Source organism: Anarhichas minor, unplaced genomic scaffold (genome assembly GCF_050575085.1).
Source record: "Anarhichas minor isolate MPS153535 unplaced genomic scaffold, ASM5057508v1 ptg000035l, whole genome shotgun sequence".
NCBI lineage: Eukaryota > Metazoa > Chordata > Actinopteri > Perciformes > Anarhichadidae > Anarhichas > Anarhichas minor.
In genome coordinates, this window is record NW_027466481.1 from 163,581 (window position 1) to 190,406 (window position 26,826).

Here is a 26,826-nt window from a genome sequence, read left to right on the forward strand (position 1 = left end):
TCTTTAATGCCTTACGGGGTTTATAGTAAAGCATACAGAGTGGTCTATTATTAGCTAAATTAATCTGCACTGGCATTGTCATAGAAGAAATAATTACCATAAAAAAAAATCAATATCCTGCATACAAGCATTATATGTCGAGGTGGAAGATTCAAAAGGAAAGTTTGCCGCTGCAAAGCTCTAATAGGGGTTCCATTTGAAAAAATGGCCTCATTTCCAGCTCTTATTATAGTCATATCCCATATCTAGCCAGGCTGGAGACTCGAGTGCTTATTAAAAAGGGTTCATTCTGAAACCACAAATGGAGCCCTTAAGAATAACAGAGACAAACACTACAGAGTGTACTAATCCTATCTGGCCCAGAATCTGCTTGTAGACACTAGAAGAAACAATAAGCCAGACACGAGTCCTCCAAGTGTTTTCATCCGCCCGGTACACCAGAGGAGGTAGAGAGAGAGAAAGAGACAGAGAAAGGGATGATAGCATTACTCACAATCCATTACCACTCCTAGGAGACGCTCTGCATACAGAGTGTTGGAGGGAGGGTGGCGATGAGGAGGAGGAGGAGGGGGGTGGTATGAGGTAGAGTGAAGGGTTTGGTTGGTGTTTGTTTGCTGGAGGGCCCGGCGGTAAGGCAATGTGAAACTTGATTATTCCTTTTCAATAACCATCTGCTGAGGATCCCGTTGAGACGTCGCAGGATGCTGATTAGTTCGTCAAAAATAATAGAAGGCTCTTGAATAGCGTTGTTAAGATGTCTAACTTTAACAACAGACTGCGGCACAAAATCATTGTTCGCTCTGAAGCACACGGTAATGATGGATCGACTAATGCCGAGGGATGCAGGCAGCAGCTATTTCATATTTTTTTTTATCAAGTTTGTTTATTTTTAAGGGCAGACAATATGCAAAGTGCTGGATAACAATACATGAAGATATATATATTTTTAGACATTAATACAGAGTATGTACATCTAGTATTTACACTTGAAGGCATCACAACGGTTCGTACACTCAGGCTTTCATCTTTTTAAATTTGGTTGAATTTAAACTTCTGTTTTTCCCATGGAGGTGGCCTCACCTCCAGTCTCTGTTTCACCGCCATCTGTCGCTCTCCTCCTGGAGTTTCACTCACTTAAATCCATCTGTTACCTCAAAAAAAACATCTCAGTACGTCACCTCCCCACCATCTTGCCCCCTTACCGAATTTCACTGCAGTGCTTTGATTCAGAAGGTGGTAACAGTAGCCTGTTGAACATCGCTAATTTGTACAAAAAGCCGCTCCTGAGTGTCGCAGGCCGGCCACGGGTCAAACTGTTGCTCTTTGGAAGCGTCTCTTTGTTCATATTTCGACAGCGAAACTGACGGCATTAAATGTAAACACACACTTATATGACATTTTGTTCTTGCTTTTGAAAAATACTCATATGATACACTGGATTTCAGAAACAAACAAGCTTATGGTTTTGATTGTACAACTTTGATTTCTTATATACATTTACTGAAAGCCTTTAGATCACCTCCCATATCAAAACTTATCCAAAATCAGTGCCTATACTGTACAAGTGACTGTCTGCTGTGCCCAAATCTGAAAACATTGGTTTCCACTCTTGCCTCATGATGTGAAGTGCCCTCTCTTGTAATCATCCGTTTCATTTTCTAATTGCCTTTCAACACAAGTGTTGGCTGTAGAGTCGTATAAAGTGTACCACAGCTCAGAGCCAAGATCCCCCGACAAGCCATCATTCTGAGGTTCGCACTCCCAGCAACGTAAAGCCCATATACAGTTACTTCAACACTTATCCATGCATGTCCCTCCATCTGGCTGATCCCACTTCACTTAAACATTAAACACTTTGGTAAACATTTGACAGGTTTTCCAGAGAAGGACGGGGCCATAAAAAAAGGGGGACGGGGGTCGAGCTGGGATGAGGCCAAACTTAAAGCGGATGGTTCGTCCATCAAGCATCGAGGCTGGAAAAGCAGCAGCTGGGACATTTATTTTTTATCTCAGACCTAAAGGAACCCGTTTAAAGTAATTAGCCCTGATTAGAGTAATGGAATTAAAGCAACACCTTCCCCTGCCTCCGCTCCCCAGTTGGTTCTCGGCCTCCTTAGCCCAGGATATCCAGGTAAACCGGCGGGTTCTTGACCAGGGCCAGCAGGCGGCTGTGGATGTCCTTGATGACCATCCTCTGCTGGGGCTCTCTCTGCCAGCAGCCCTGCATCAGCATGTACACGTCCTTCGGGCAGGTGCGTGGCCTTTCCAGTTCCCGTCCCTGCGTGATGCATTCGATGGCCTGTTCAAAAATAATGTTATATTAACAGGATGTACAGTAATGTGTCAGTTCAACTTCATATCTCAGCTCTCCGGCGATTAACTCACAAACAATATAGATTTACAGAAGTACAGCAGAGGCTGATGGGAATGTCATTCGTTTTGCAGGTATTTAATCACAAACTAAAGAACTGGACGAACAGTAACTTTGACCAGATGATGGCGCTAGATCAAAGATCAGGGGATCAATGTTTGTGCAGTTCAACCTCTGGGGACCATGAACGCTGGAACCAAAATTTCATGTCAATCAATCTAGTTGTATGTAAAATAAAAAAACTAAAATGTCAACCACATGGTGGCAAATTCTCAGTGTGCTAAAATGAATTCAGAGAGACAAAGGATCATCAAGGATGAATATTTCTGAACAAAATACTTTTTGGCCCAACAAACGGTTACAGATAGGTGTCCATTAGCGGAGACCTCGGGGACAAATGAGAGCAGCCAAAATATGAATAACCCTCAGCTCAGACACTAATTGCTCCGATGGCTGAGTTCACGCGCTCTTGCTGCTCAGTGAATAAATCACTGTCGAGGATGGGAGAGCGGATTTCGCTGCGCTCTCCATTTGAAGGGGTACTGACTCAATCTCTTCCCCATTGTTAACCTTGGCCCGATCCAATGAACAGAAGAGGCCTGTCAGCGCTCAGCCAATTCACACCCAAATGGCCCGTCAGTCAGCCGCACGGCTCGGCACGCAGATTCACGGCGGACGCCCCAAAATGGCGGCTGCCGCCACTGCAGAGTCAGTATTTTGGGATGATTTATCTCCGCCACTGCGTGTTTCAGCAACATGATAATTTCACCTGGCCCTCATGGGCCCGAGACAGATTAAGTTAACAAGGTTATAGCTCATTGGCCCTGGGCAAAAATGAGAGCCAATGAGATTAGAATTGAGTGCCGGGGAAAAGTGATCTACCCTTCTCTTGAAAGGAGAGAGGGTTTGGGCCTTTAATAGCACCGCTGTGGTCGCAATGGAGTCCCACTTCTCAGTGCTCGAGCTGAAAAGGCTAGACTGGACTGCCCTTAATTACTATGAATTTATTGATTAGTTTACGAGCGTAGAGACATAAAGAACTTCAGCAACATATGCTCTGAAGTATCCACGACTTCAATGAAAAGGTTTTGTTCTGTAACTCTGAACTGTGTGAAAGCACTAAAGCCTTTCAGGCAGCCATATTCAGCATATAGCTAATTCAACATATTTTAGTAGATTTAAAGCGGCTATAATCACTATTTTTATACCATTTATGTATCAAATGACAATGTTTTAGCAATGTGACAATGTGAAAGGGGTGACTCATCGTGAAGAACATAGAGACAGTTATCAATCTGTAGCTGCCCTCAGCTTTACGGAGCTTTACAGCTATTTATGTCTCATTTACTAGCTGTCGGACCCTCAGCTTTACAGTTTTTACTTACGCTCACAGCGTTTTTTTCATTGAAAAAGCTAAAGAAACTAAGCTAACTTAGTTAGCTTAACCAACTAACCGAAGTAAAAAAGTGTCTCTACCAATGCCTCTAAAGCTCACTTAATAAACAAGTTGTATCCATCTGTTTAATCTGTACAAGATTAAGTGTAGAAACAAAAAGGTTTTGATTTTACGGAGGCTAGTTTAATTACTGCTGTAGAAGTACAACAGCAGTTGTACAGTGATGGGGAAAAACAGCAACAAATCCTGCAGGTGACTTAGTAAGATGCTATCCAACAATTTTGAAGTGCTAAAAGAGAAACAATCACACAAGATAATTCCTTTTAGTTTCATCTGTCTACTTTAAAAGGACAGTTCACCCACATCACCAAAAAAGTATCTAATCACTAGCCAGGCAGATAGTTCCAGTTTCATTTGTCGAGGTTTGGAGATTCAATTCAATTACCCAATACCAAAATATATCCTGATGTCTGACAGGAAATCTGAGCTTGGGGTGCCAAGTTAAGTCCGAGAAGTGAAAGACTAAAGAGCAGAGAGAAAACACTCAAATAAAGACTTTCACTGGATGGAACTGGACTGGAACTTTGCAACTATGGAAATTACTAACAAATCGATAGGAACAGAGTCTCTCAACAGTATGAGGTCAGATATGTCTAGCTCAGGACCATTATTGAACCTCAAGGTTGTTTGCCTCCAGTCAGTTGCAGTTTACCTCAACGTCTGTCCAAAATGTCATCAATCATCATCTCATCCTATTATTAACATAATAATTAGCATATTAATTATTGACCTATGGCTAAACACGTGTTTTTTGCAAGGTCACAGTGACCTTTGACCACCAAATTCCAATCACTGCATCCTTGAGTCCAAGTGGATGATTGAGCCAGATTTGAAGAATTTCCCCAAAGGAGTTCCGGAGATATCGCGTTCACAAGAATGGGACGGACAGACAGACAACCCACAAACATCATGCCTCCAGCCCCCGGGTGTCTGAGACGCAGGTGCCTGGGACAGTTCCAGATGTCAGATGTCTCAAAAAACTGGACAAATAAAACCCTATCTGCTTAGCGAGACACCACAAAAGGTGAGTAAGAAACATGTCTTTTTTTTTAAACTGACCCTTTAAATGAGACATGTTTGTCCTTTGGTGATAAAAGAAAAGATCTAATCAAATGTTTCCTGGCCACAACAAAGCAGATCAAAGTTGGTGACAAACTGTTCATTCCAACCCACCTCACTGTTGGACAGCTGGTACCAGGGCTGTTTGCCGTAGGTGAAGATCTCCCAGAGGACCACGCCGAAGCTCCAGATGTCGCTCTCCGTGGTGAACTTCCTGTACATGATGCTCTCCGGGGGCATCCAGCGGATCGGCAGCATCGTACGTCCGCCCACCTTAGGAGGAAGACGAGGAAATGTAATGTTTCATCGTTGCTGCATAATGGAAGTCTCAAGGTGAACATTTAACCACTTTACTTTGTTGATTGAATTAAAAAAAAATACAATGTTTTCAGTAACACAGTTATAAGCAAATGTCAAACTGATTCTTATTATGGAAGCCCATTTACACCACTATCATTATAATGACAAACTATCTCAAAATAATGATTTAATGTCTAAAAACTCAAAATGATGAATTAGTTTCTCAAAATAAGAACTTGGTATGTCTAAAATAATGATTTAATGTCTCAAAATAACGAGTTAGCATCTCAATATAATTAGAAATAGTATGATAATATAATTTTGAGGTGGTCAGTCATTATTTTGAGATGCTAACTCAGTGTTTTGGGATTGTTGATCATTACAATGTCTCACAGGGTCTTTTTTTCACCACAGTGGTGGAAATGGCCTTCTATATATTTTAAATAACGCAGACAATCTGGACAATAAGTGTTTTAACATCCGCAATAGCTTCAATTCATAGTTTAAAGAAAAGTGGGCCCAAATCCACCAAAAGCTAAATGATTCACAAACATTAGGGCTGAGTGTAAAGTTTTAGTTTTTTTTACAATTTGGCTGAAGCAATACTTAAAGACAGACAAAACAAAACATAACTTTCTCGTCTTTATCTTTTTCAGCCACTTACCCGATAGTAATCTGTGCTGTAGATGTCTCGGGACATGCCAAAGTCTCCGATTTTGACCACCATGCCCTCCCCCACCAGACAGTTGCGGGTTGCCAGGTCGCGGTGGACGAAGTGCAGCGATGCCAGGTAGACCATGCCCGAGGCGATCTGGGAGGCGATGTGCAGCATCTGAGGCAGAGTGAGCTGACCCAGCGGGAGCATCTTGGTCTCCTCCAGGATACGAGCGTCGGGGCCGTGAGCTCTACAGGTGACACACCAGGAACATGTGAGTGCTTTTTGGATCGAAGCTGCTGGATTCCACATCTGTTTTTCTTCCAGATTATTTAAATGGAGGGTTTTGTGCTTTATTAGACAGATGACAGGGAAATATGTGAGATGAGAAGAAGTATTTAGATCCTTTACTCAAGTAAAAGTACACATACGACAATGTGGAAATACGCACTTAAGAGTCCTGCTTACACAATCCTACTCAAGTAAAAGTAAACAAGCATCATGAGCAAAATGTCCTTAAAGTCTCAAAGTAAATTTGCACATTCTGGGTTTCCACCAGTTGACCCAGAGTGTATCAGTTACACCCTGACAATTTCATTTCGGCCACTAAACTGCCACGAGGATTGTATTGTCACGCACTAATTGCATTAGATTATTAAAAGTTAATCACAGAACATTACCAATATCTTTTATTTTTTTTATTTTTCTATAGCTCAGTTGGTTAAAGGCACATTTGTCACTACAAAAAAACAACTATATACAGTATCTAAGCAGTATAGTCTTTTATTTACATGTAAAACCTAGTTGGTCTTAATTATAACAATAGAAAAACAGTAGAAAAATAGATTCTTAAATCTAGAAAACACTTGATAATTGAGTGAGCCGTTTTTAATGAGGACTCAGCTTGTACATAATGTGCTATTTGTAATTTCTGAAGTTTCATTGCTTTTTTAAAAACTACTTTTGAGGTAAGATATGTTTGTAGTGGTCTGATTTTTATGCCAGTTTCAAGAAATGTTCTAAATTTTTGATTGGTAGATGCCAGAATAGAATATTTTCCTTAATGGTTTTTCCTTCCTGCACTGGAGCTGAACTCCCGTCCGCTGCGCAGCGCAAAGGGTTACGTTACGATCACACATATTTCCATTTGTAAAGAACAGGACATGCTGGCCTCTGCTATTCTTCTCTGCCTCTATTGGCTGTTCACATTAATGAAATGCTGAGATTGGGCTCCCAGTATGTTGGTAACTATGGCATCAACCGTGGGTGACCTGAAGGACAATGACCTCAGCATGCAATCTGCAGATTGAAACATTTCTGACATACATGAACTCTCGAGAGCATTGCAGACGTGGTCGGCTTGACCACGCCATAATAAAGCCGCTTAACAGGGACGGTTAATAGAAAACATAAGGCTTGTAATACGCCTACAATTGATTTGCAATAATGCAATTCGGAGATGCGGAGCACATTGACTCTCGTGGATCATAAACACCCACTCTCACGTCCAACTCCAGCCTAAATGAGAAAATCCCAGATGATGTGTCTCCATCCATCCTAATATCTCTCCTCTCCACTTTGTCCCCTCCTTACAAAGGAAGTTGTCTATACAATCACTATTAGTTTAAAAGGCAGGTGGCAGGGTGGGAAAGCAGCTGCATCGTGGGGGCCCTCAGTCGTTTCTCCCATTCTGTCTGCTGGAAATGCGATTTCCATCCATTGGTGAACATATATCTCAGGCAAAGACTGTGTGCACGCGCGCGTGTGTGTGTGTTTCATTCCCAATCTGTCTCCCGTGGAGGACACCTGGCAGACAGCATCAACTGCGTCTGCTCTAATAGGTTTGTCAGATGGTTTCCCAGGTGCCAAGAGAGCTCTAATAGGTCAACACAGTCTCAGTCCTCAGTGCCTCCTTCAGCTCCCTCCAAAGGTTTCTGAACTTGTTGCGATTAGATTCAAAGGACACATTTTAAAACCCGTCCGTCACCACGTTACAAAACAATTTGAGTTGTTGCTATGATGCTCTTCTTGAGACATCACGTCTAGTCTATATAAGTGCTGAATCTGATTATTTACTGCGTCCATCAGTATTCAAATGAAATCCTGCAATTCACTATTCGCTATTATCAAGGGAGGACATCTTGTAAGTAGTATATTTCGCCTTGAAATGTTGTGAATCACATTTGCACCAAACAAGAGACGTGCCCGGCATGCCACACGATCTTTCTCATTCTTCTATAAAAGTCACCGCGGCCCAAAATCTTCTGTGACAGACAGGTGACATAAGCTGCCAGTGGAGGAAAAAAGGAGGAGGAATTATGGAGGAAAAAGTAATTCATGGCTGATATTAAGCTGTGTTTGAGTCACTTTAGCAAAAGACAACTACTGACTATCTCTAGGTCCACAGATCATCTAAAGCTCTTGTAAATAGGACTTTAGAGACTTTAAGAGACGGAGGAAAAGCAGCAGCATCAAACTATTAGTCTACACAGTGATCACTTCCACAGCCGTCCTCTTTCATGTACTTAAACACACATAATCCACAGATACGCTGAGTGACCACTGGAGCCACACAGGCCACCGAGGTCAGCTGAGTGGGTTCAACCTTTAAGCACACGTCAGGTTTGACTGATAGTGAAGTATCACTGCAGCTCCCAGTGTCGTTAAATAACCGGAGGCACTTATTGGCGTGGCTGAGAACAGATTCAGACTTTTAACAGTTGCTTGCTCAAAGACACTAAAGCTGTTGTTGAGGGAAAGGAGGAAGACATTAATTCATGGAGGGATTCCAAAAAGGACAATTAGTCAACTGGTCTTTTTAGGAAAAGCATGGTGTAAGTCAGGCTGCCACTGACGGCTATCTTTATTATCCCGTAAATTCAATTTGGGATCATTATTCATATATTCTTGTATGCTGATTACTTTCTTGATAACTGATGAATTGGTTGGTCTATGAATGATGTAAAATAGCAAAAAATGTCCACATCCTGAAGCCAAAGATATTTTAACTGTTTGTTTTGTCAGACCAATAGTTTAAAAGCCAAAGACTTCTAGATACTCATCGACTCATTTTGGCAATTAATAAAAAGCTAAGGATGATTTTTTTATTGATCGATTTATTGTTTCGCTTTAGTGTAAATAATAAACTTAATGTTGGCTCCATTTCCAATTTAGCTGCTGGCTCTGGCCTGATCTATTCTGTAAGGGCAGCGTCGCTGCATCCTGTGCTCAGCGCCGCCCAAGACGATTGGGATTGGTTGAAAGAAATACAACCGTGCTGAAATTGAACTCGACCATCATGAGCAGGTCTGCTTACCTGAGAAATCGGTTGAGGTCTCCGTGCCTCATGTATTCGAACACCATGGCCAGCGGCTCTCCGTCGGTACAGACGCCGTAGAATCGCACAATGTGCTGGTGTTGGAGCACCGTCAGCAGCTCCGCCTCCCTCTGGAAGTCCTGGCGGGTCGACTCGTTGGCGTCCTTTAGAGTCTGTGACCACACAAGGGGGTGCATTTACATGAAGTTGCTGGTTACTGGGCTTATAAATAAAAGTGGGCCTCTTAAATCAACTGCATTAAAAGCAATCAACAGTGCTAACAGAGCTGCGGGAGGATTTGTGTGTCGCACTCGGCCCAGAATGCCTTGCTACGCCCCTGCTTATGAGTGATGATGTGTTGCAATAAAAGCACAGATTAATGGGAAGATAAATTCGAGCAGAGCCGGATTCACCCTCTTGCTTTTATTCGCTGTGGTTTGCATTAACCTGTTGTAACATGAGCTGTGTATTAAACCACCTGGCTGTCATCTCACTCTGAAACCGCAGGATGTTATTTCAGTGCACGAAGGATTTAAGAGTAAGTGCAGTGTATTTACTTTAACTCTTGTTGGTGTGGTATCAAGTAGCATTTTTAAAGAGTACTTTAAGCTTTTTTGAGTATTCATTTTGCCTTTATTATTATTATAGTGGACAGCAGAGAGCTGACAGGAAAAGAGGGGAGAGAGATGGGAGCGTGTAACAAAGGTCCCAAGCTGGACTCTGCAAAATGTGACTTGTTTTAAGTACTGAAAGTGTTGCAGTTAATACAGATAAAAAAGTAACTGGATGCTGCTTAAATATAGCATTTTTTCCTGTTTTTCTCTTTTGTTTAATGTTGAGAAGGAATAAAACCACTTTAAAGTGAGGGTAGGTAATGCATTTTAGAATCTGCTTTTGTTTACATCCCGACAGCAATCAATCAATCTAACTATAAAGCACAACATCTCTGTCTGTGTTCTTTGCATATCTCGAGAAGCGCTCATCCGATCTACTTCTCACTTGGTGGGTGTATTGCTTGGGACCCCGTGGAGTGCTTTGTATAATTTGGTGCAATTTGGAGACGCAACATTTTCAATATAAATAAACTTTGAACTAACTAGCACAGAGAGCTCTGTGCAGCAGCGGGGGCGGAGCTTTGGGGCACTGCTGTCGTCGGCAGCGGTCCTTTACAGGCTTATTGACTGCAGGTCACTTTCACTGGATGCTGGATATATTAACGTTACAAGCAAACCTCATCGTGGACCAAGAGCTGAGCAATCGGCCTGCTCCAAAGAGGCATGCACTCTCAACTTCCACATAGCTTGACAGCTGTGAGAACTAAGAACACCAAGTTCATTGTTTACGTTCATAATGATAATTTTTTGGGGGGGAGTGGCTTTGAAAGGAGGCCTGAAGGGACGGCCTGTCTGTGTTGCTGACTTTCTCGCTATTTAGCGGCTTGTTGAGCTAGTGCTGCTGGCTACTTTCATTGGAAAACAATGGCAACACAGGGCTGGGTTTTTCAGTTGGATACTTTCAAAATGTAACTTACTCTTCCTGTTTTTTCCAATGTTGCGGACCCCAGCTTTAATAGTGAAAGTGCCGTTGAGATGGTGAAGAATGATGTCCATTCACTCACCTTGATGGCCACCAGCATCTTGTCGCTGTCGGGGCTGAGGTTGGCACACTCTGCCAGGTAGACTTTGCCAAACGCTCCTTCACCCAGCTCCCACTTCAACACGATGTCCTGCCGTTTAACATGCTGGACACCTAAACATTAAGATACAGAAAAGGTTTCAAAGTCTTGGTGGAATGTGTTTCTGGTTGCAACAAACTGGCAAAGATCTCACCCCTTTAGTTTACTTTCTTGTCCCTTATTAAACCCATCTTCTTCTTTTTGTAATTAGCAGACAAAAACAACAAAATATTGCAGACATTAATAATAAAAAAATGACGGACTGTGACCAAAACACCCCACTTGAAAAAGTGTTTATCAGAATCAGAAACGGTTTATTGCCAAGTACGATACACATACAGGGAATTTGGCTTAGCGATTGGTGCGTGACAATAAACAGTGCAAAAGTAAAAGACATAATTTAAAAATATAAAATAAAATGTGTTAAACAAACAAACACATTAAGAGTATCTTAAAACAAGTATGTTATTAAAGTGCCAAGTGTATATTTAAAGAGAACAGTTGTGCAAGGATGTGTAACTATAGGTAATTGTCCTGGAGATGTAAGTGTCTGAGTCAGTAAGTGAAAAACACTGAAATGTCATTGTATTTCAGGAAAAAGCATAAGTATGTATGCAGTGACGAATCATCAAACATCATCAGAGTGGAAACAAGTTCAGCAATAACACTCACACATGTCTTTCTCCTTGATGATGCCGCAGAAGTATTGTGGATTCTCTACGAAGCTGGATAAACCAGTGTCTTCATCTGAGGAAGGCGGGCTGGTTCCAAAGTTCATGAAACGAAGCGACACAGCCAGGTCATCCTCAGTTCCCAAAACGGATGACCCTAATGACACGGGGAAGAGATGCAAACAAGAGGGATTCAAAACTGAGGGATGCGTAACACCTAATCAGCCTCCAACCACTTGGCCATCAGAAGAAAATTCAGAACTCATTTTTTCGAGGAATCAATCTCCGCCACCAGCTTGGCTGCACATTTGTCGGTGACGTGGTGACAGATGATGACAAGCTCTAATAATCACCATCATCAACCATGCAGCAATCAGGACGCATTGAACTGAAAAACGGGAGGAAGGAAGCCTGAATGCTTCGCAACCCCTGACTACAGTAAGTATTAAAAGCCAAACAAGTGGGGCCCAAATTGTAAAACCCCACTCAGCAAGGCAAACCACAGAACCCCTAGAGTCCAACACGGTAGAAAATGGAACAACAAAGAGAGAGCACAGAAGCGATGGAGGAAAGGAAAGAGGGAGCAGGGCCCACTTAGGCAATCAGGCCCACTTAGGCACTTCTAGATTGAGAAGGGTAGATGTGTGTGTGTGTGTGTGTGTTGGGGGGGGGGGGGTCAAAGTGGAGCTATATCACGTCTAGCTGTTCCTCCATCCATCCATCCATCTTCTTTAATGGCCCTCACCATGTGGCAGTGGCCAAGGGAGGTTTCTGCCGCCATTCTCATGCAGTAATTAAGGCACTTTAGCCCGGCCGACACAGCGGCTGCCCGTGTGCAAAGTTACAGCTCAATGGAAATCCTATATTAGTCGCTCTCTGCTGCGCACTACCTTCTGAGAGCCTGACAGAACCATCGGCGATGTGGAACAATAACTTGGTAGAGCGTTTTGACTCATATACGACTCTAATGCCTGTGTGTTAACGATTGAGCTAGAACTTGGGGGGTTGATTAGCTTAGCTTAGCACAAAGACTTGAAGCCGGGGGAACAGCTAGCCTGGCTCCTTCCAAAGTTCGAAAGCAAAATAAAAGTTCCAAAATAGTTACAGGAAGTTACATTTCTGATGTATTAGTGAGATTTAGGGTGCTGGTAGGCGGATGTTTTAACTACAGTTCCATAGTTAACTATGGTAAAATAATCCCAAAAGGTGTTAAAGTCCACCTGTTGCTTTACATATAATTTATTTAAAGGAATAGTTTGACATTTTAGGAAACATTTGCTTCTCATCTAGCTAAATAGTCAAATTATTCCTTTCATCAACTAGTGACTAAATTATGCGTGCAGTGAATTAAATAATTTGTGTTTCAACTTACGGTGAATACCAAACTTGGAATTCTGGCCACACTTGTTAACAACCAGAATCATGATGAGAAGGAAAGTGCAGGCAAACACAGCAAGACCCACAGCCACAGACACCTGTTCAAACAAAGACAGATTTACAGTCACACTCAGTACCATCACTGACGGTCTGATAACTAACACTAACTGATCGTCATATTTGTGGTGGCGAATGTCGATGCACGGACGTACCACAAACACTCGACTCTCCGGGTTCTCGGTGACGTCCATGTTTGATTTGTTTGTCGGAACTGAGGGGCAGGAATGAGATTTGTTTAGACGGACTGCTCATCAAGTCTATGCAGTGTTGAGGAGACATGCTGGGAGAGTAGTTACTTACTTGGATTCATATCAGGGACTGGCGTGAGGGAAGCGAGAACACAAACACAGTTATGGACACACATTAAAGAGAACCGAAGAAGCAAACGGTGATATTAAACACACACACACACACACACACACACACACACACACATACACGCACTGTTTCAATATTAAACCTTTAGCTGATGAATACAAATTGGTTATTTTCCAATTATTATTTTCTACAGAAATAGTGAATGTTTTTTTTTAATGCAGTGGTCAATTTTGAGATTTTGGGCTATTTTGCTTCTATAACATGACTTCTTTCAGACTACTGGAAAGAAATCATCCAAAATAACCATTTGGGTGTTTAATTTCTACTTTGTCTATTTGTGTCTGTAGAATTCTCCTAAATTCACCAGAAATAAGCAAAAGATAATGCCTCATTTGCATGTTTGAACTTAACATTTGAAAAAAAAAAAAAAAAAGAATAATCACCTAATGTAACTTGGGAAGTTTTAGGGTGATATCTTTTCTTTATATTTTTTACGCTGTTGACAGTATTTTCTGATTTATTTCTGGAATATTTTCCACAACACTACACATAGAAAATGTTTTGTTAATGTAATTCTCAATACCCTTGGTGAGGGCCGTTTGTGTTTGATGTTATTGAGGTTCCATAACTTCATATTTACATCTAGAAATGTACAGAGGTATGTAAATACCTGAAGCACTAGCCCGCACATGTATCTATGCAATAGATCTTTAGGGCAGAATATGACATTTGGTGGTTTACTTGAGGGGGCAAATAGAAACTAATGTTTAGTAATTGGTAGTTAATAAGTGTGTATTAGTGTTATGCTGCTCAACAGCGGGTTCAGAGTTAATCAGGAATGACCCAGATCAGAGCTAATCATTACATAATGTTTCATTAACTTATAACTATCTACTATATAGTCCTCAATGCAGACTTGTTCAGGAACATTTCCTTTATTTTTCATCCGTTGCTTTGTAACCACTCAGTGTTTTGAGGACCTTGTTGAAAGATGTTGCATATTAATCAGTGTTTCAACACTGGAGCAAGCCGTGTTGAAGAAGATAGTCGGATAGATTCCTCTTTTAGCTGCCCTAATGGCCTCCTCTGCTCATTATGGGATATGCTGCTCGGAAAAATAATAACCTTCTGCGGCTCCAAAACAGTTTCAGGAACTCACCTGGAAATATCCCCTCAGGATCGAGCGGGTCGAACGGGTTGTTCATAAACATCCCAATGGCCGTGGCCTCATCTCTTCCGAGTTTGTTCTGTACGATCAGAGTGTAGTTGCCGTTGTTCATGTGGGTGGGCTTGTTGAGGAAGAGGCATCCGTGTTTCACTGATCCGTCACCCGAGTCGGGGATGAGCTGGGTGTACATGAAGATGCTCTGTTTGAGTTCGTTGCCATTGTAGCGCCAGGAGATGGTTGGTTCAGGGTTGCCATCCACGACGAAGGGGAAACACCAGTGGTGCTGCTGCACGGCGTCCCTCAGGTAGATGATTCTGACTGGAACTGATGGGAGATGACAGTTTTGAGAGTTCAGGGGCAGTAGGTGATTGGGAAAGTGCTTCCTTTGCTCCTGACTTTGTGTTTCTTATTTGGAATGTCAACTTGGAAAGTAAAGACTTAAAATGAATAGTGTGTAAAGAGATGGAAACAGCTGGCCTGGTTCTGTCCAAAGGTAGCAACACGGTCCTTAAATGTATCTGTTTAGTAATCAATTAATCGGTTTTCGGTTTGTTGCTTTTATATCACTGTAGATTAAATGCATTTAGGTTTTGGGGTTTGTATGACAAAATTAAGACGTCTCGTTGGGCTCTAGGAAACTGTAATGAGAATGTTTTCTCTTACTATTTATTGAGATTTCAAAAACCAAGTGATTAATCAATTAATTGAGAAAATATCGTTAATTTAAGTTAAAAAGTACCATGTTTCCCTCTGAAGTGTAGTGAAGTGGAAGTACAAAGTAGCAAAAAATGAAATAATAATAAAAGTACTTTTCACTGGTCATTGCCAATAAATCAAAACATGATTACGGAGATGTTCCTTTAAATGCACAAGCCTACAGGCAACAATTGTATGCTGAATCTGCACCTTCATCATGTGCAACATAAAGTTGACTGTTGGTAAAGTGTCCAATAGGTTCCTCTCTGAGTTTCCATGAATCAATGCTCTCCATCTGTACATCGAACCTGTGCTGACCTGCTATGAATAATGAATCCCGGTCGTCGTCGTGCCCCCGACCACAAAAGCTACCTGGAAGCTCCGCAGGACGTGAGGTTACAGGAAATGGCCTCTTCTAGATCGAACACGGACTCTCAAGTGCAGAGACCCCTCACAAGTCTACAGCTCTTAACCCATGACCCAGCCTCAGAAAGTGCTGTGCTCAGGGGATACTGAGGTCTTTTCATCCAGAGCCCGCTGAGGTCCGTTATACTGGGTGAAAATTAGCAACCCCTACTAAACTTACACAAGCTATTTCACTGCAGGGGTTAAAAGGAGGGCTAGAATTGTGTTTAGTGAGCCTGCCAGCTCTCACTGGAGGATTTTAGACAATGAACATTTTCAGGGAATACACAAAATGATTCAGTCCAGTCCAGATTCACAGTTAACCTGAACCTTTCGATACAAAATATTAACTTTTGTGACGATGGATATGAAGAAAACTTGTGCTCTGAATCCACCTTTTTACTTTCAATGACATCGCAAAAAAGACACATGCTCTTTTATGAAAGGGAAGCCACACGAGCGCCATGAATCAATGGCACAGAGAGCCACTCAGCAGTAAACACCCACTGTTCAGGGAGGTAATTAAGAGTAATTAAAGGGCTAGCGGTTAACGAGTGTCCGTCCACCAGGGGGGCTGATGTTGATAGATTAGCTGCACTAACGCATTTACAGACTGCCAATCATTGCGGATGAAGCGGTTTTCCGGAGTAGGAGGGAAAAGTCCATTAGCACAGGCTCAAATCAGATCTTAGCACGGGCTTATCAGCCCCATTTTCCTGACGTTCATTATCTGTCCCTCGATGCTCGTGCATTTGGCCTCAGCTGATTGGCGCCCCCGCTCTTTTTTGGCTTTATTTTCTAATGAGTGTCACAGAGTTGGTGATATACGATATTGTTTGGGCAGTATTTTTTCAGTAATGTATCGCTAATGCATCTGACAGTGTTTTCCGTGGGACCGCTGGGTGCTGTCATTCCTCCGTGTTCCTCGACTCGGAGGTGCGCTAATGCATCTGAAAGGCGAAAACAACAGCAAACCTCCTGGGTCAAGCTGCAACTGTAGTTTAGAAGTACAGTGTATGTGAATTGAAGGAGTTCTTTAAGAGCAAGGTGAGGTAAGCTCACTCTCTTTTGTCCTCTCATTGTATCCCTCCTTTACATGGCTAGCCATACCTGCAGCACTCCACTCATACTATTTTAACACTTCTCGCCAGTCGCCAGAGTGAGTGGCAGATGACAAAGAGCTCCATTAGAAGCGTGACGGGCACATGCTCGTGTTTGTGGAGGGGGCATTTAGAAGAAATCAGTACAGTGCATTTTTCCTTTCTCAGGCTGTCCACCCTGCCTGCACTAGAAAAATGGCCCCAGTGTGCTCTCGCCCTAACCTCCATTAAGCCCCGACGACTTGCTTTGAGCCCGTGAGCTTTCGAGAGTGTGGTTTTATTTTGCAGGCACTTACACTCAATGTCCAATTGCACCATCTCCTCCCCGGGCCCAGCTTGATTCTCGGCCTCACAAGTCAGGTTGTGCAGGTTGTCGTTGGATGAAGCGTTGGTGATGAAAAGGACCAGCTCTAATGTGGAGCCCCAGATTCTCTCCTGTCAGCAGTCAACGGTGCAGACAAAGAGCAGAGGAGGTTAATGCAGCCCGGTCACAACTGCATATAAATCTCTTAGAGGGATACGGGTTAGAGGGGTGAAATGGGATCCAATTTACTATACTGTAGATCAATAGATTACAGAACCCAACTGAACTTTATTTAAACGGCTTTAAGCTGCAGTTTGTCTAAAGAGCTTTACAGCACAGTGAGAAAAGCAGAAAATAAAGGAAACAGTGAAATGAAATGAAATCTACACACAGACACGTGGCCTCAGACAAATACAGCCAGCAATAGATAGCAAATGATATTTTGTTAATGTATGTTTACATTTACTGAATTTAGTTCACTACCTGGGTAAAGAAGCGAGAGCGGAGCTCATCAGTTCGCCATCTCACATTGGGAGTTGGACTTCCTGTCACTTGACATGCAAATGTCAGGTTGCCTCCTTCCTGAATCTTTGAATCTTTGAAGGGGACAATAATCACCTCAGGCAGACCTGGGAGCAGCAGAGGAGACAGCAATGAGAACGGGTCGCTAATGCGATGGTACGACTGAGTGAAGACAGCCAAGCTTTTTTTCTTTTTCTTTTTTTTCTTCCTTTCTTTTGGCAGTTCAGAGAAACGGCACCGCAGGGCCAAAAACTCTCTCATATGTTTCCTGGCAACAAGATGTTCCCGCTCTATGCGATTAAAACGGCAACGCTGGCGAGCCAATTTCTTCCCTGCATTTCACTGCACCTGCTCGTTGAAGGCATTGATATGCAGAAGTGGATCAACAAATGGTTATTATTTTTTTCCTTTTCAACTGGATGAAGCTGCGTTATTTTGACATATTCTTAACACCACATGAGAGGGAGACTTATGCCATGAACTTTACATTAAAATATAGCAATATTCTCTCCAGATATGTTTTAAGATGTGGAAAAATACAGAATGAAATTGTGCCTCATGTGTTTTTCCAAAAAAAACATAATTTTTGATTTAATTACCTAATTAAAATTCCTACTTTTCTGTCATTGAAACAAATCCAGAATCTATGAATATTCAAACATTTTTTAGACTTGATCTCTGGTTGGAACATTTTGCACATCTTACTGTTGACATGCAGTATTACTGATAACATTATATAACATCAGTGCAGAATTAAAGTCTGGAAGCCACTCACTGCAGTTAGCGATCACCAAAGAGTTGAGCGGTACTTCTTGATCGTCGGAGAAACAAGACAACATTTGGTTGTCCACGTCACCGCGTTCATTCCGCTGCCACTGCTGGAGCCAGTGGAGGTCACATGAGCAGACGAGAGGGTTGTCCCTCAAAACCCTGAGGAGAAAACGAAGTGAAAGTCATCTCTGCTGGCGAAAAATTCAATTTCAAATTCCTTCTTTGTCAAGAACACACAAGAAAGAACTTCAACCGTGACACATTATTAATAAGATAAATAGGAGAAACTAATGAATGGTGTTTTGTTTTTTATCGCAGACATGCTCGTTTTATGAAAAAGCATAACAGTATTGGCTTCTTTTATTATATTAACACTTACGGAGCACTTTTAAAAACCACTAACAATTAAAAGAATTCGAAACTTATGCAATATTGACGAATCCTTGAAGAATTTCACCTTTAGATGGAAAATAACCTTTCGTTCCTTCTAACTTTAAATTCTTCATAATGATTCAATTTTTCATAGCTCTCAAAAACCCTAATAGCTCTGCGCAGCATGGTGAAAAGGGGATGCTTTGCACTGATAAGTCAGTCACTTTGTAAAAGGCAGCAATAGTTGCTCTTACAATAACTAATTATGTTCACCCGTGAATTAACCTGTTGGTGAAAGCACAATGCTGTATGACCACGAGAACGCTGAAAGGCCTCCCGACCTAGAGATTACCCTTTTAGTATTTCATCTTTTGTATCTTGTACCTTGTACCTTCCATCTTGTACTTTAAAATATGTGCACATCATAAATCAAGTCAGCTGAGAGACACAAAAGCCTCTTTCTTACAGTTTGTCTTTTTTCAGAACTAAAAAACGCTGTTGCCCTTGGCGAATTGAAATACCGCAGCAGCAGCAGCAGGATTTCTTGATTATCAAGCTGTGTTAAGTTAGTCAGACTGTGATGCAGGTTTGATATTAGGCTTGACCTTTCAAGTTAAAGTCAGCCGTACTCCCATATGGCTGTAAAGGTACGGTAGTTCGCTGCGTTCTATCTGCGGCTTGTAACGAACAAAAGGTTAAGAGGAGGCACAACAGGTGAACCGGGTAAAAAATAATCTAAGTAATAGATTTAATTATGGAACTGTAAAGTGCTCTAAAGTGCTATGTTTAAACATGTAAAATGAGGCAACATCTAATGCTAACGTTTGGTGAATTTAGAAGAAATCTACAGGCGCAAATAGTCAAAGTAGTAAATAAACACTTAAATGTATATTTGGGATGTTTCTTTGTGGAAGAAAACTAGCACACACTCTCAAAATTGACCATGTGCGTGAAAATGTTTTTGCTCGTAGTGTCTCGCCGTAATCCTAATCATATGTGTAAAGTGCTTTGTCAACAGCCAACAGCCAACTTGACCTCCTGGAAAATCAAACGTATTTGAATGAATGAGAGAGTTTAAAGGGACTCACAGGTTGAGCAGGGGCAGAAAATGAAACACCCTCCAGGAGATGTGTTCCAGAGAGTTTGATGCCAGGTTCCTATGAAAAGATGAGAGGAGACACATGATGTTACCAACATTTGTTTTCTTGTTCTATCGCTATTCAGTAGTCAACTTATGCTGCACACTATTTTATACAACCTATGGATGTACCTTGTTCAGGAAAGCTTTTAACGTATCGTGCTTAATAGCATGAGAGGAAAGAACCACATGCCAGATAAAGAAGTCTGCACATAATCAATAAGGTAACAGTACCTTGACAGTGTATTTGAAATTAGTTTTGTATTCACGCCGTCTGCTCAAATGTTGCTTTGAGAAAAACGTATACATCTTTTAGAAAAGAAATTGAACTTTTGTCAGGCGAAATAAAAGAAAAATGAAAGTAAAAATGGTATTTTCATTGTTTTGCAGTTGAGTCGCAGTGTGATTTGATTGCTCTCTTTCAGAGCGATGCTTACCTGCTTTGAATTACCCTCAGTGGAAAACGTTAATGCATCCAAATGGGTTCTGATCAATTACCTTTGGCAAGTATTTCACAATAGCCAGGGGCCACATTCACAAACAGTTCCAGCACACCTCTCTCCGTGTTTGCTCAGTGTTCAGTACATTAGGTGATTAGTTCAGAGTCACAAACACTTCTCGGAGGAAGGGCGCAGCTCGGCTACACAGACTGACAAACTCCATTCGCCAGTATTTGGAGGAAAACAGTTTCCGATTTTTGTAGAAAATGTACTATTTGTGTACAGTGTAGTAGTAAAGTAGTGTTCAGCCATGTTAGCTTCATGGCTCTAGGGATGGCAATGTCAGTCCATCGCTTTGGTCCAGACTGAAATATCTTGACAACTATCAGATGGATTGTCATGAAATTTTGTATGAACGTTCAAGGTCCCCAGAGGATGAATACTCATGAATTTGAACCTGACATTTTCTCTAGCGCCACTATGAGGTTGACCGTTGCGGTTCGACATGAAATGTCTCAACAACTATTTCCTATCATGGGTGGATTGCCAAACTTGGTATACATATTCATGCCTCCACTCAGGATAAATTTAAATCACTTTGGTGATCCCCTGACTTTTCATCTAGCGCCATAATCAGGTCACAATTTTAAGTTGTCCAAAACCTTTGGTTTGGTTTGTAACCAAACACCAGACACCGTTGGACACTGACCAAACGTTGGTATTTGACGAGTTGGGGAGTGAGACCGGGATGGCAAAACTGATGCCAATCCCATTAGCCTCAGTTCTAGTTTGTGTTTATGCTAATTGGCACATTGTAAATACTACACATAGACATGGTAGCATTGTCATTGTGAGCATGTTAGCATGCTGCCGTTAGCATTTAGCTTGAAACCGCACTGTGCTTGCGTACACTAAAATAGCTGTGGACTCCAAGGTTTGTGTAACTTTAAAAAATTTCAAAAATATTTAATACAGTCATTAAAAAAACATTATTGTAATCCTGTCAGGGGTGAATGCTACATATCGTTTTGCCAATCCTCTCAGGGCTCTAAAATATCATCACAGTGCCTCTCAAATGATCCTCAGACAGCCGAAGGACCAGGCTGTAAATAAACCTCCCCCAGAAGATGACAAAAAGCCACACTGGGGAGCGCCCACATGGAAGCCAATACATATTTACTCTGGCAGGGCCAAGGGTTCAATTATTTGTTTTCCCTGCTCCCAAAAGTTCATGTCAGATGGGTTAGCCATTGGGGCTTATCTATTACCAGCTCGATTCCTACCCGGGCCCACAGGGGGAGAGCAGAGCCGGGAATAGCAGCTAATTTTCTTTTGGCCTTTCTTAAGTACTGAATTTAATAAAAGATTATAATAGAGATCCGTGAGGGTTGTGGGTGGAGACGTGAGCAGAAGTAGAAAAGGGAAAGTGGTCCAAGCCTCCATGTCCACTGCTTAGTTTGGTTATAGTCTTTCCATCTTAATCTCAGAAATACATCTGTCACACAGAAGCCCCTATACTCCCCCCAACCCCGGCCCACCCTCTCCCTCCACAGTGAAGTATTGATTAAGTGATAATGGACCCTTAGTGGAGTGTATTTATTATGCATCAGTTGTCGATAATCCGCCAAAGTGAGCGAGTAAAAGGTGACTGGTGGATGTCTTCTCCAATTTCTCCAGCCCACCCCGCCCAACTCTTCCACCCCCCCCCCCCCCCACCCATCTCTGTTCCTCGAAAAAACTGCTGTCTTTCAGATAAGCAATGTGGGACATGTCGCACACGCTCAGTAGAACGATGAGGACAAGATGGAGGCGATAAGGGTCAGCTGCTGCTGAATAGACAGATCTGATGGTTCCACCAGATACGTCTTCGTGGTATTATTAATTGTTGGGCCTGGCGTGAGAGGCCAAACTGATCACAAATGTAAAGACCGAAAGAAATGACATCATGTGACTTTTAGAAATAATGAGTGAAAACTCAGGCTGCCTGCTAATTTGTTTTATAGATGATTGTTGAAAAAGGAGGTGGTTATTATTGAATATATATTTACTATTATACGATAACATGTTTCTATGGTACAGTATTTGGCACATTTATTAGCATTAAAAATATAACATTAGTTTTTGTTGTGAGTAACAGCTGAAGTAATTGATTTTTCAGCTGGTAAAGATTACGTTCACTATTGATTAATCTGCTTTAATCTTCAGGTTAGTTTATTGATTAGTCAAATAGTAAAAAATGCAAATCACAATTCCCCAGGCCCCATGGTAATGTCTTGAAATTCCCTGTTCTTTCCAAAACCCCAAATTATGAAATTGATAAACACTCATATTAGAGAAACTGGAACTAATACTGAAGTATGCTAATTTATCTAAACTTGCTTGCATTTGTTACAAAACAGCTGGATGTTATATTTTACATGACACCCATCGAGAAAGACGACTTCTAATAAATGCAATTTGTGGTTCACAAATGAGCTCACACATTTACCAGATCTGTGGATGAGTAACAACCATTTGAACGAGCGACTGAGTCACTGTGATTTTGAGAAATGCAGCAATATTAAAGGTCCTGCTGAGCACTGACTGACAGCGACAAATAGGCTGACCCACATACAGGTCAGAACATGACACGCGGATGACAATCCTTTTGTATTGACAAGGACACTTACACATACTGGAGCTTGAGGTTGCGCTGGAAGGCATTGGCAGAGATGAGCCTCAGCTTACACAATGTGACCGTGCTGGAGAGGAGGAGAAAGCACAACAAACATGGGAACACGGTTTGTTTAGACTGAAATAAAGCACTATACAACGCAGGTAATCAAATAGAGTGTGAGTTAAATAAATGCAGGAGTTGCATTATTGTCATTATTCATTAACCTGGCAATATTTTTTTCTCAAATAATCAATAAATTGTTCGCTCTGGGAAGTGTCGGAAATCAGTGCATAAACCCCAAATTGACAAACTCGCAAATATCTTCAATTAGCTTTTTGTAGAGACGCTCCCAATTAAAAGGTTAAAACCTCTTTTTCCTTAAAAAGGGACTTAAATGATTAATCTATCATTAAAATATTTACCCATACATTTTTTGTCGATTCAACTAATCGATTAATTGACTGAATGTTTCAGATCTATCTAACAGCTCGTTATCTAACTGACTTTTATCTTTCTGAGACAAACTCGTTGTCTTCACTGAGAGTTGTTTTTACAAATGGAACTTCCTTCAGATACTTTTTCAGATGGTGGACAAGTGTGTGTGGACACACTATACTCATACTTTTGTGGACTTTTTGTGTGGAGCTGCTTTTCATGGTTTGGTTCAAGGCCACTTCTATTGAAGGAAAATCTGGTTTCCACAGCGTACGGTGATATTTCGGACAACATAGTGTGCACCCAACCTTTTAGAAACCCTGCCAGCAAACTGTGATTGTTCAATCAGAGCTCAGCAGCCCTAACCAGGCATGGAGAGCTTTGGATTTCGCCGCATGTTGAAAGTGGTGTGTACAAGGCTGTAGTAAGGGCAATTCGCTTTAATTGGTAACAGGGTTTGGAGTAAATGTAAAAGAAAAATACAAGCAACAGTGTTATGAATGGATTCAACTTTTTTCAACCTTCCGTCTGAAATTAATGGATTGTTTGAAAAATGACTAAGAGCTTTGAGGGTTAAATCGGCTACCTTCTCGTTGTAAAAAAATGCATACTGTCTGTGCTGTGCCAGAGCAGAAAGCTTGATCGGCATAGCAACAGTAAGTAAAGGGGGGAGTTACTGAGCGGTCAGTTGTATGGAGTTACAAAATGTATTGAGAATGTGTGGACACAACAAACAGTATTCAGTACATTGCAGTGAAACAGTATTACAACATGTAACAACATGAAGTGTTGAAATATTGTCTCAGTGAGAAAAGCATTACTTACAGGTTCTTCAGCTCTCTGTAGTTAGCAAGATCAATTTCTGTTATATTCTCCAGGGCTGCTTGGTTTTCTATGTAACTGGTTAATAAAAGAGAGAGAGAGAGAGAGAGAGAGAGAGAGAGAGAGAGAGAGAGAGAGAGAGAGAGAGAGAGAGAGAGAGAGAGAGAGAGAGAGAGAGAGAGAGAGAGAGAGAGAGAGAGAGAGATGCAAGGTAAATACATACATTTAGTTGTGACCTTCATCCTGTTGTGTAGATAATCAATCTAGGCCCACGCTCAATGAAAATAAATGACACAAACCACTTACAGAGTTTCAGAAACAAGGGAATGAGTTCCTTCTTTAGGGACACACAAAATAATGATGAAGAGGAGTTTATCATCATTCGTGTTCATCTTTTAGGGCGTTCTAACCAGACAACAAGAAGACCGATTTGCCATTTTTTTTTTTTTAAAGGCAGTGAGAGTGAACCAGAGAAATATAGTGACGATGATAATCCTCAAAACACTGAACGCGACCAAAGAGGCTGAATGGAGTCACCTGCATAACCTTTGTGTCAATACGCAGCAGCCAATTACTGCAAACTATTAGCCTCAGTTAAAAGGTGTTATTATAGAGAGTTAGGAGAAAGAACAGGAAAGACTGGGAGTGAGTGAGGATCTGAAACAATGCTCATGTGAGTTGAATGAGAGCATAAAGAAAGGCATCAAAGAAGGAGGGCAGCATTCAAATTTAACCCCCACTGACATGTCTGACCTCCCCGACATCCACCGAACAAACGGATAACAAAACCAACCGCCAGCCACAGATATCAGAACTTAATCAATTGCTCATGTGGAAAAAAAAAGCATAATGCCTTAAGAGACGCCGGGTAGACGAGACTGATGGGAAATTCTCCTCAGTTAGTCATTTTCCACTTTTCCAGACACAGCCTACCTCAGAATAACTAGTGAGCTGTAGATCAATTCAGCACTCAATGCAAGGACAGACAGCTCTTTTCATGGGAAGTATGAATAGATGGCTTGATCGGACCCACCAAGGATCTCGCCAGCGCAAACTGTCTGCCCCGTTCTCCTCCACCTCTCACTCCACCCTATACATGGACGTCGTCCATTTAGCGCAGGACTCTTCATTACCTCGATTCAAATAGTGAAGGATACATGCATGTCTTCAGCCCTCTCTTGAACACATATCCTTGGGAAAGCGTAATAAAAAGAAATTATAAAAATAACCTTTTTTTTAGACGACCCCAATGGAAGATTGAAAAAAATATGCATAAACTTTAAAGATTAACAATAACATATTTTTAAAGCAAATAAACTAAGCAGGAAGTACTTAAAGGTGCTTTAGGCTAAACAAAGAGCATGTTGTCTCTTGACAGCTCTCAACATGGCGACAGATGAGCCGCCGGCTAATAGCTAACGTTGCAACCAGCGCGAACAGTACAAACGACGGCAACAGCGCTGACAGAGCTGTTGCAGTGTTAACCTGAGGGGGAATAGGAGGATGGGCGCTACGCTTCTGGGATGACGCTGTCGTCAGTTGGGACGGCTGTTATCAGCTGTTACCACCATATAAGAGGAGCGCAGAATGGCGACCACGAGCTAACCAGTGGGGCACGCTCACGTGCACTAACATGCACTGAATAAGGGAGAGCAACTTCATTGTCTACATTACACCAATATATCTTCACTTTGCAAATAGTCGCTGGCTGTTATATTAATGCTCTGAGAGAACCTTTCAAGGCTGGTTTGTTGGAATCTAACCTGAGGGCAACATCTTATTCAGCTTTGATTGTCTGTCCCGCCCTGATTAGTTTCACCTGTCCCTCATTAGCTCTGCACTCACCTGTCCTTCACCGATAGTCTCAGCCTTTATACCAGCCCTGTTCCTCTGCTCTTGGTCAGTTTGATTTTGCGTTGCTGTGTGGAGTTTTGCCTGCCTTTGGGACTTTGACCTGGTAAGACTGTTTCTTTGCTTTATTAAAGTATCTTCATTGTGTTAGCCCATGTCTGAGGCTGCATTTGGGCCCTTCATGACAACACGTTGAGCTCTCAGGGCCACTGTAGTTTGGGTCTCTGAAACAAAGTGCTCTGCTGTTAGCAACATTAGCATGGGCAAAAGGGGAATGAGCAGCGAAAGACCCTAGCTTTTGCGCTTCATGTGGTTTTGTTTGTGTTTAAACTACTCCCAAACAGTCTGAAAAAGCAGACTAAATGAGCTTTTCAGTATTTCATTTTCAAAAAATTATGCCTAAGCATGTTTAAATATAACCTTTGATTATTATTACACAAATATTTGAAGCTATTAGTTTAAAAAGCATTTTCCACCATATTTAAAGTACATTTTGTTGAGACAGCACAGCAGGTGCTGAGGACAGCGGACTGGTTCCTAGCAGGTCATGTGATGTATCAGGACTTTAAAGCACTTTCAATGGTTTCTGTGGGTGCTGTTCTTTAGAAAAAGCATCAACTGGTTCCTCTGGTACTGTAGCTGCCGTTTCTGGTGACCGAGAATTGATTGATTATATGAAGAAATATATTCTTATGTGTAAAAATCATTCGCAAACTGACTTGAATGCTGTGAAAGAAATGTAAAAAAAGTAGAAGAATAAAGTGGCATGGATGGATATATAGATACAGTACTTAAATAATCCATGGGGACAGCTCTTTGTCAAGCAGTTAGCTGAATATAGATTTTTTCCCTCCCATGGTATTAGTGTTTAGTGCATATGCCAAAAAA

The 26,826-nt window shown here is 41.6% G+C and overlaps 1 protein-coding gene across 2 annotated transcripts in view; it reads right to left on the reverse strand.

The window, feature by feature from the left end:
* Positions 1-2,113: 2,113 nt before the first annotated feature.
* Positions 2,114-26,826, reverse strand: part of ntrk1 (neurotrophic tyrosine kinase, receptor, type 1) — a 28,897-nt gene continuing 4,184 nt past the window's right edge. The window contains exons 2-17 of one of the 2 annotated variants that reach the window (XM_076106655.1): positions 24,091-24,165; positions 22,844-22,915; positions 19,685-19,753; positions 18,229-18,383; positions 17,415-17,560; positions 16,924-17,062; positions 14,418-14,750; positions 13,241-13,258; positions 13,093-13,151; positions 12,876-12,978; positions 11,505-11,660; positions 10,776-10,906; positions 9,158-9,330; positions 5,851-6,091; positions 5,001-5,159; positions 2,114-2,299 (exon numbers count right to left, since the gene is read on the reverse strand). In XM_076106655.1, coding sequence (XP_075962770.1) covers positions 2,114-2,299; positions 5,001-5,159; positions 5,851-6,091; positions 9,158-9,330; positions 10,776-10,906; positions 11,505-11,660; positions 12,876-12,978; positions 13,093-13,151; positions 13,241-13,258; positions 14,418-14,750; positions 16,924-17,062; positions 17,415-17,560; positions 18,229-18,383; positions 19,685-19,753; positions 22,844-22,915; positions 24,091-24,165 — 2,215 coding nt within the window. The remainder of the gene's footprint in view (positions 2,300-5,000; positions 5,160-5,850; positions 6,092-9,157; positions 9,331-10,775; positions 10,907-11,504; positions 11,661-12,875; positions 12,979-13,092; positions 13,152-13,240; positions 13,259-14,417; positions 14,751-16,923; positions 17,063-17,414; positions 17,561-18,228; positions 18,384-19,684; positions 19,754-22,843; positions 22,916-24,090; positions 24,166-26,826) is intronic. The other variant, XM_076106654.1, reaches the window with a different exon arrangement.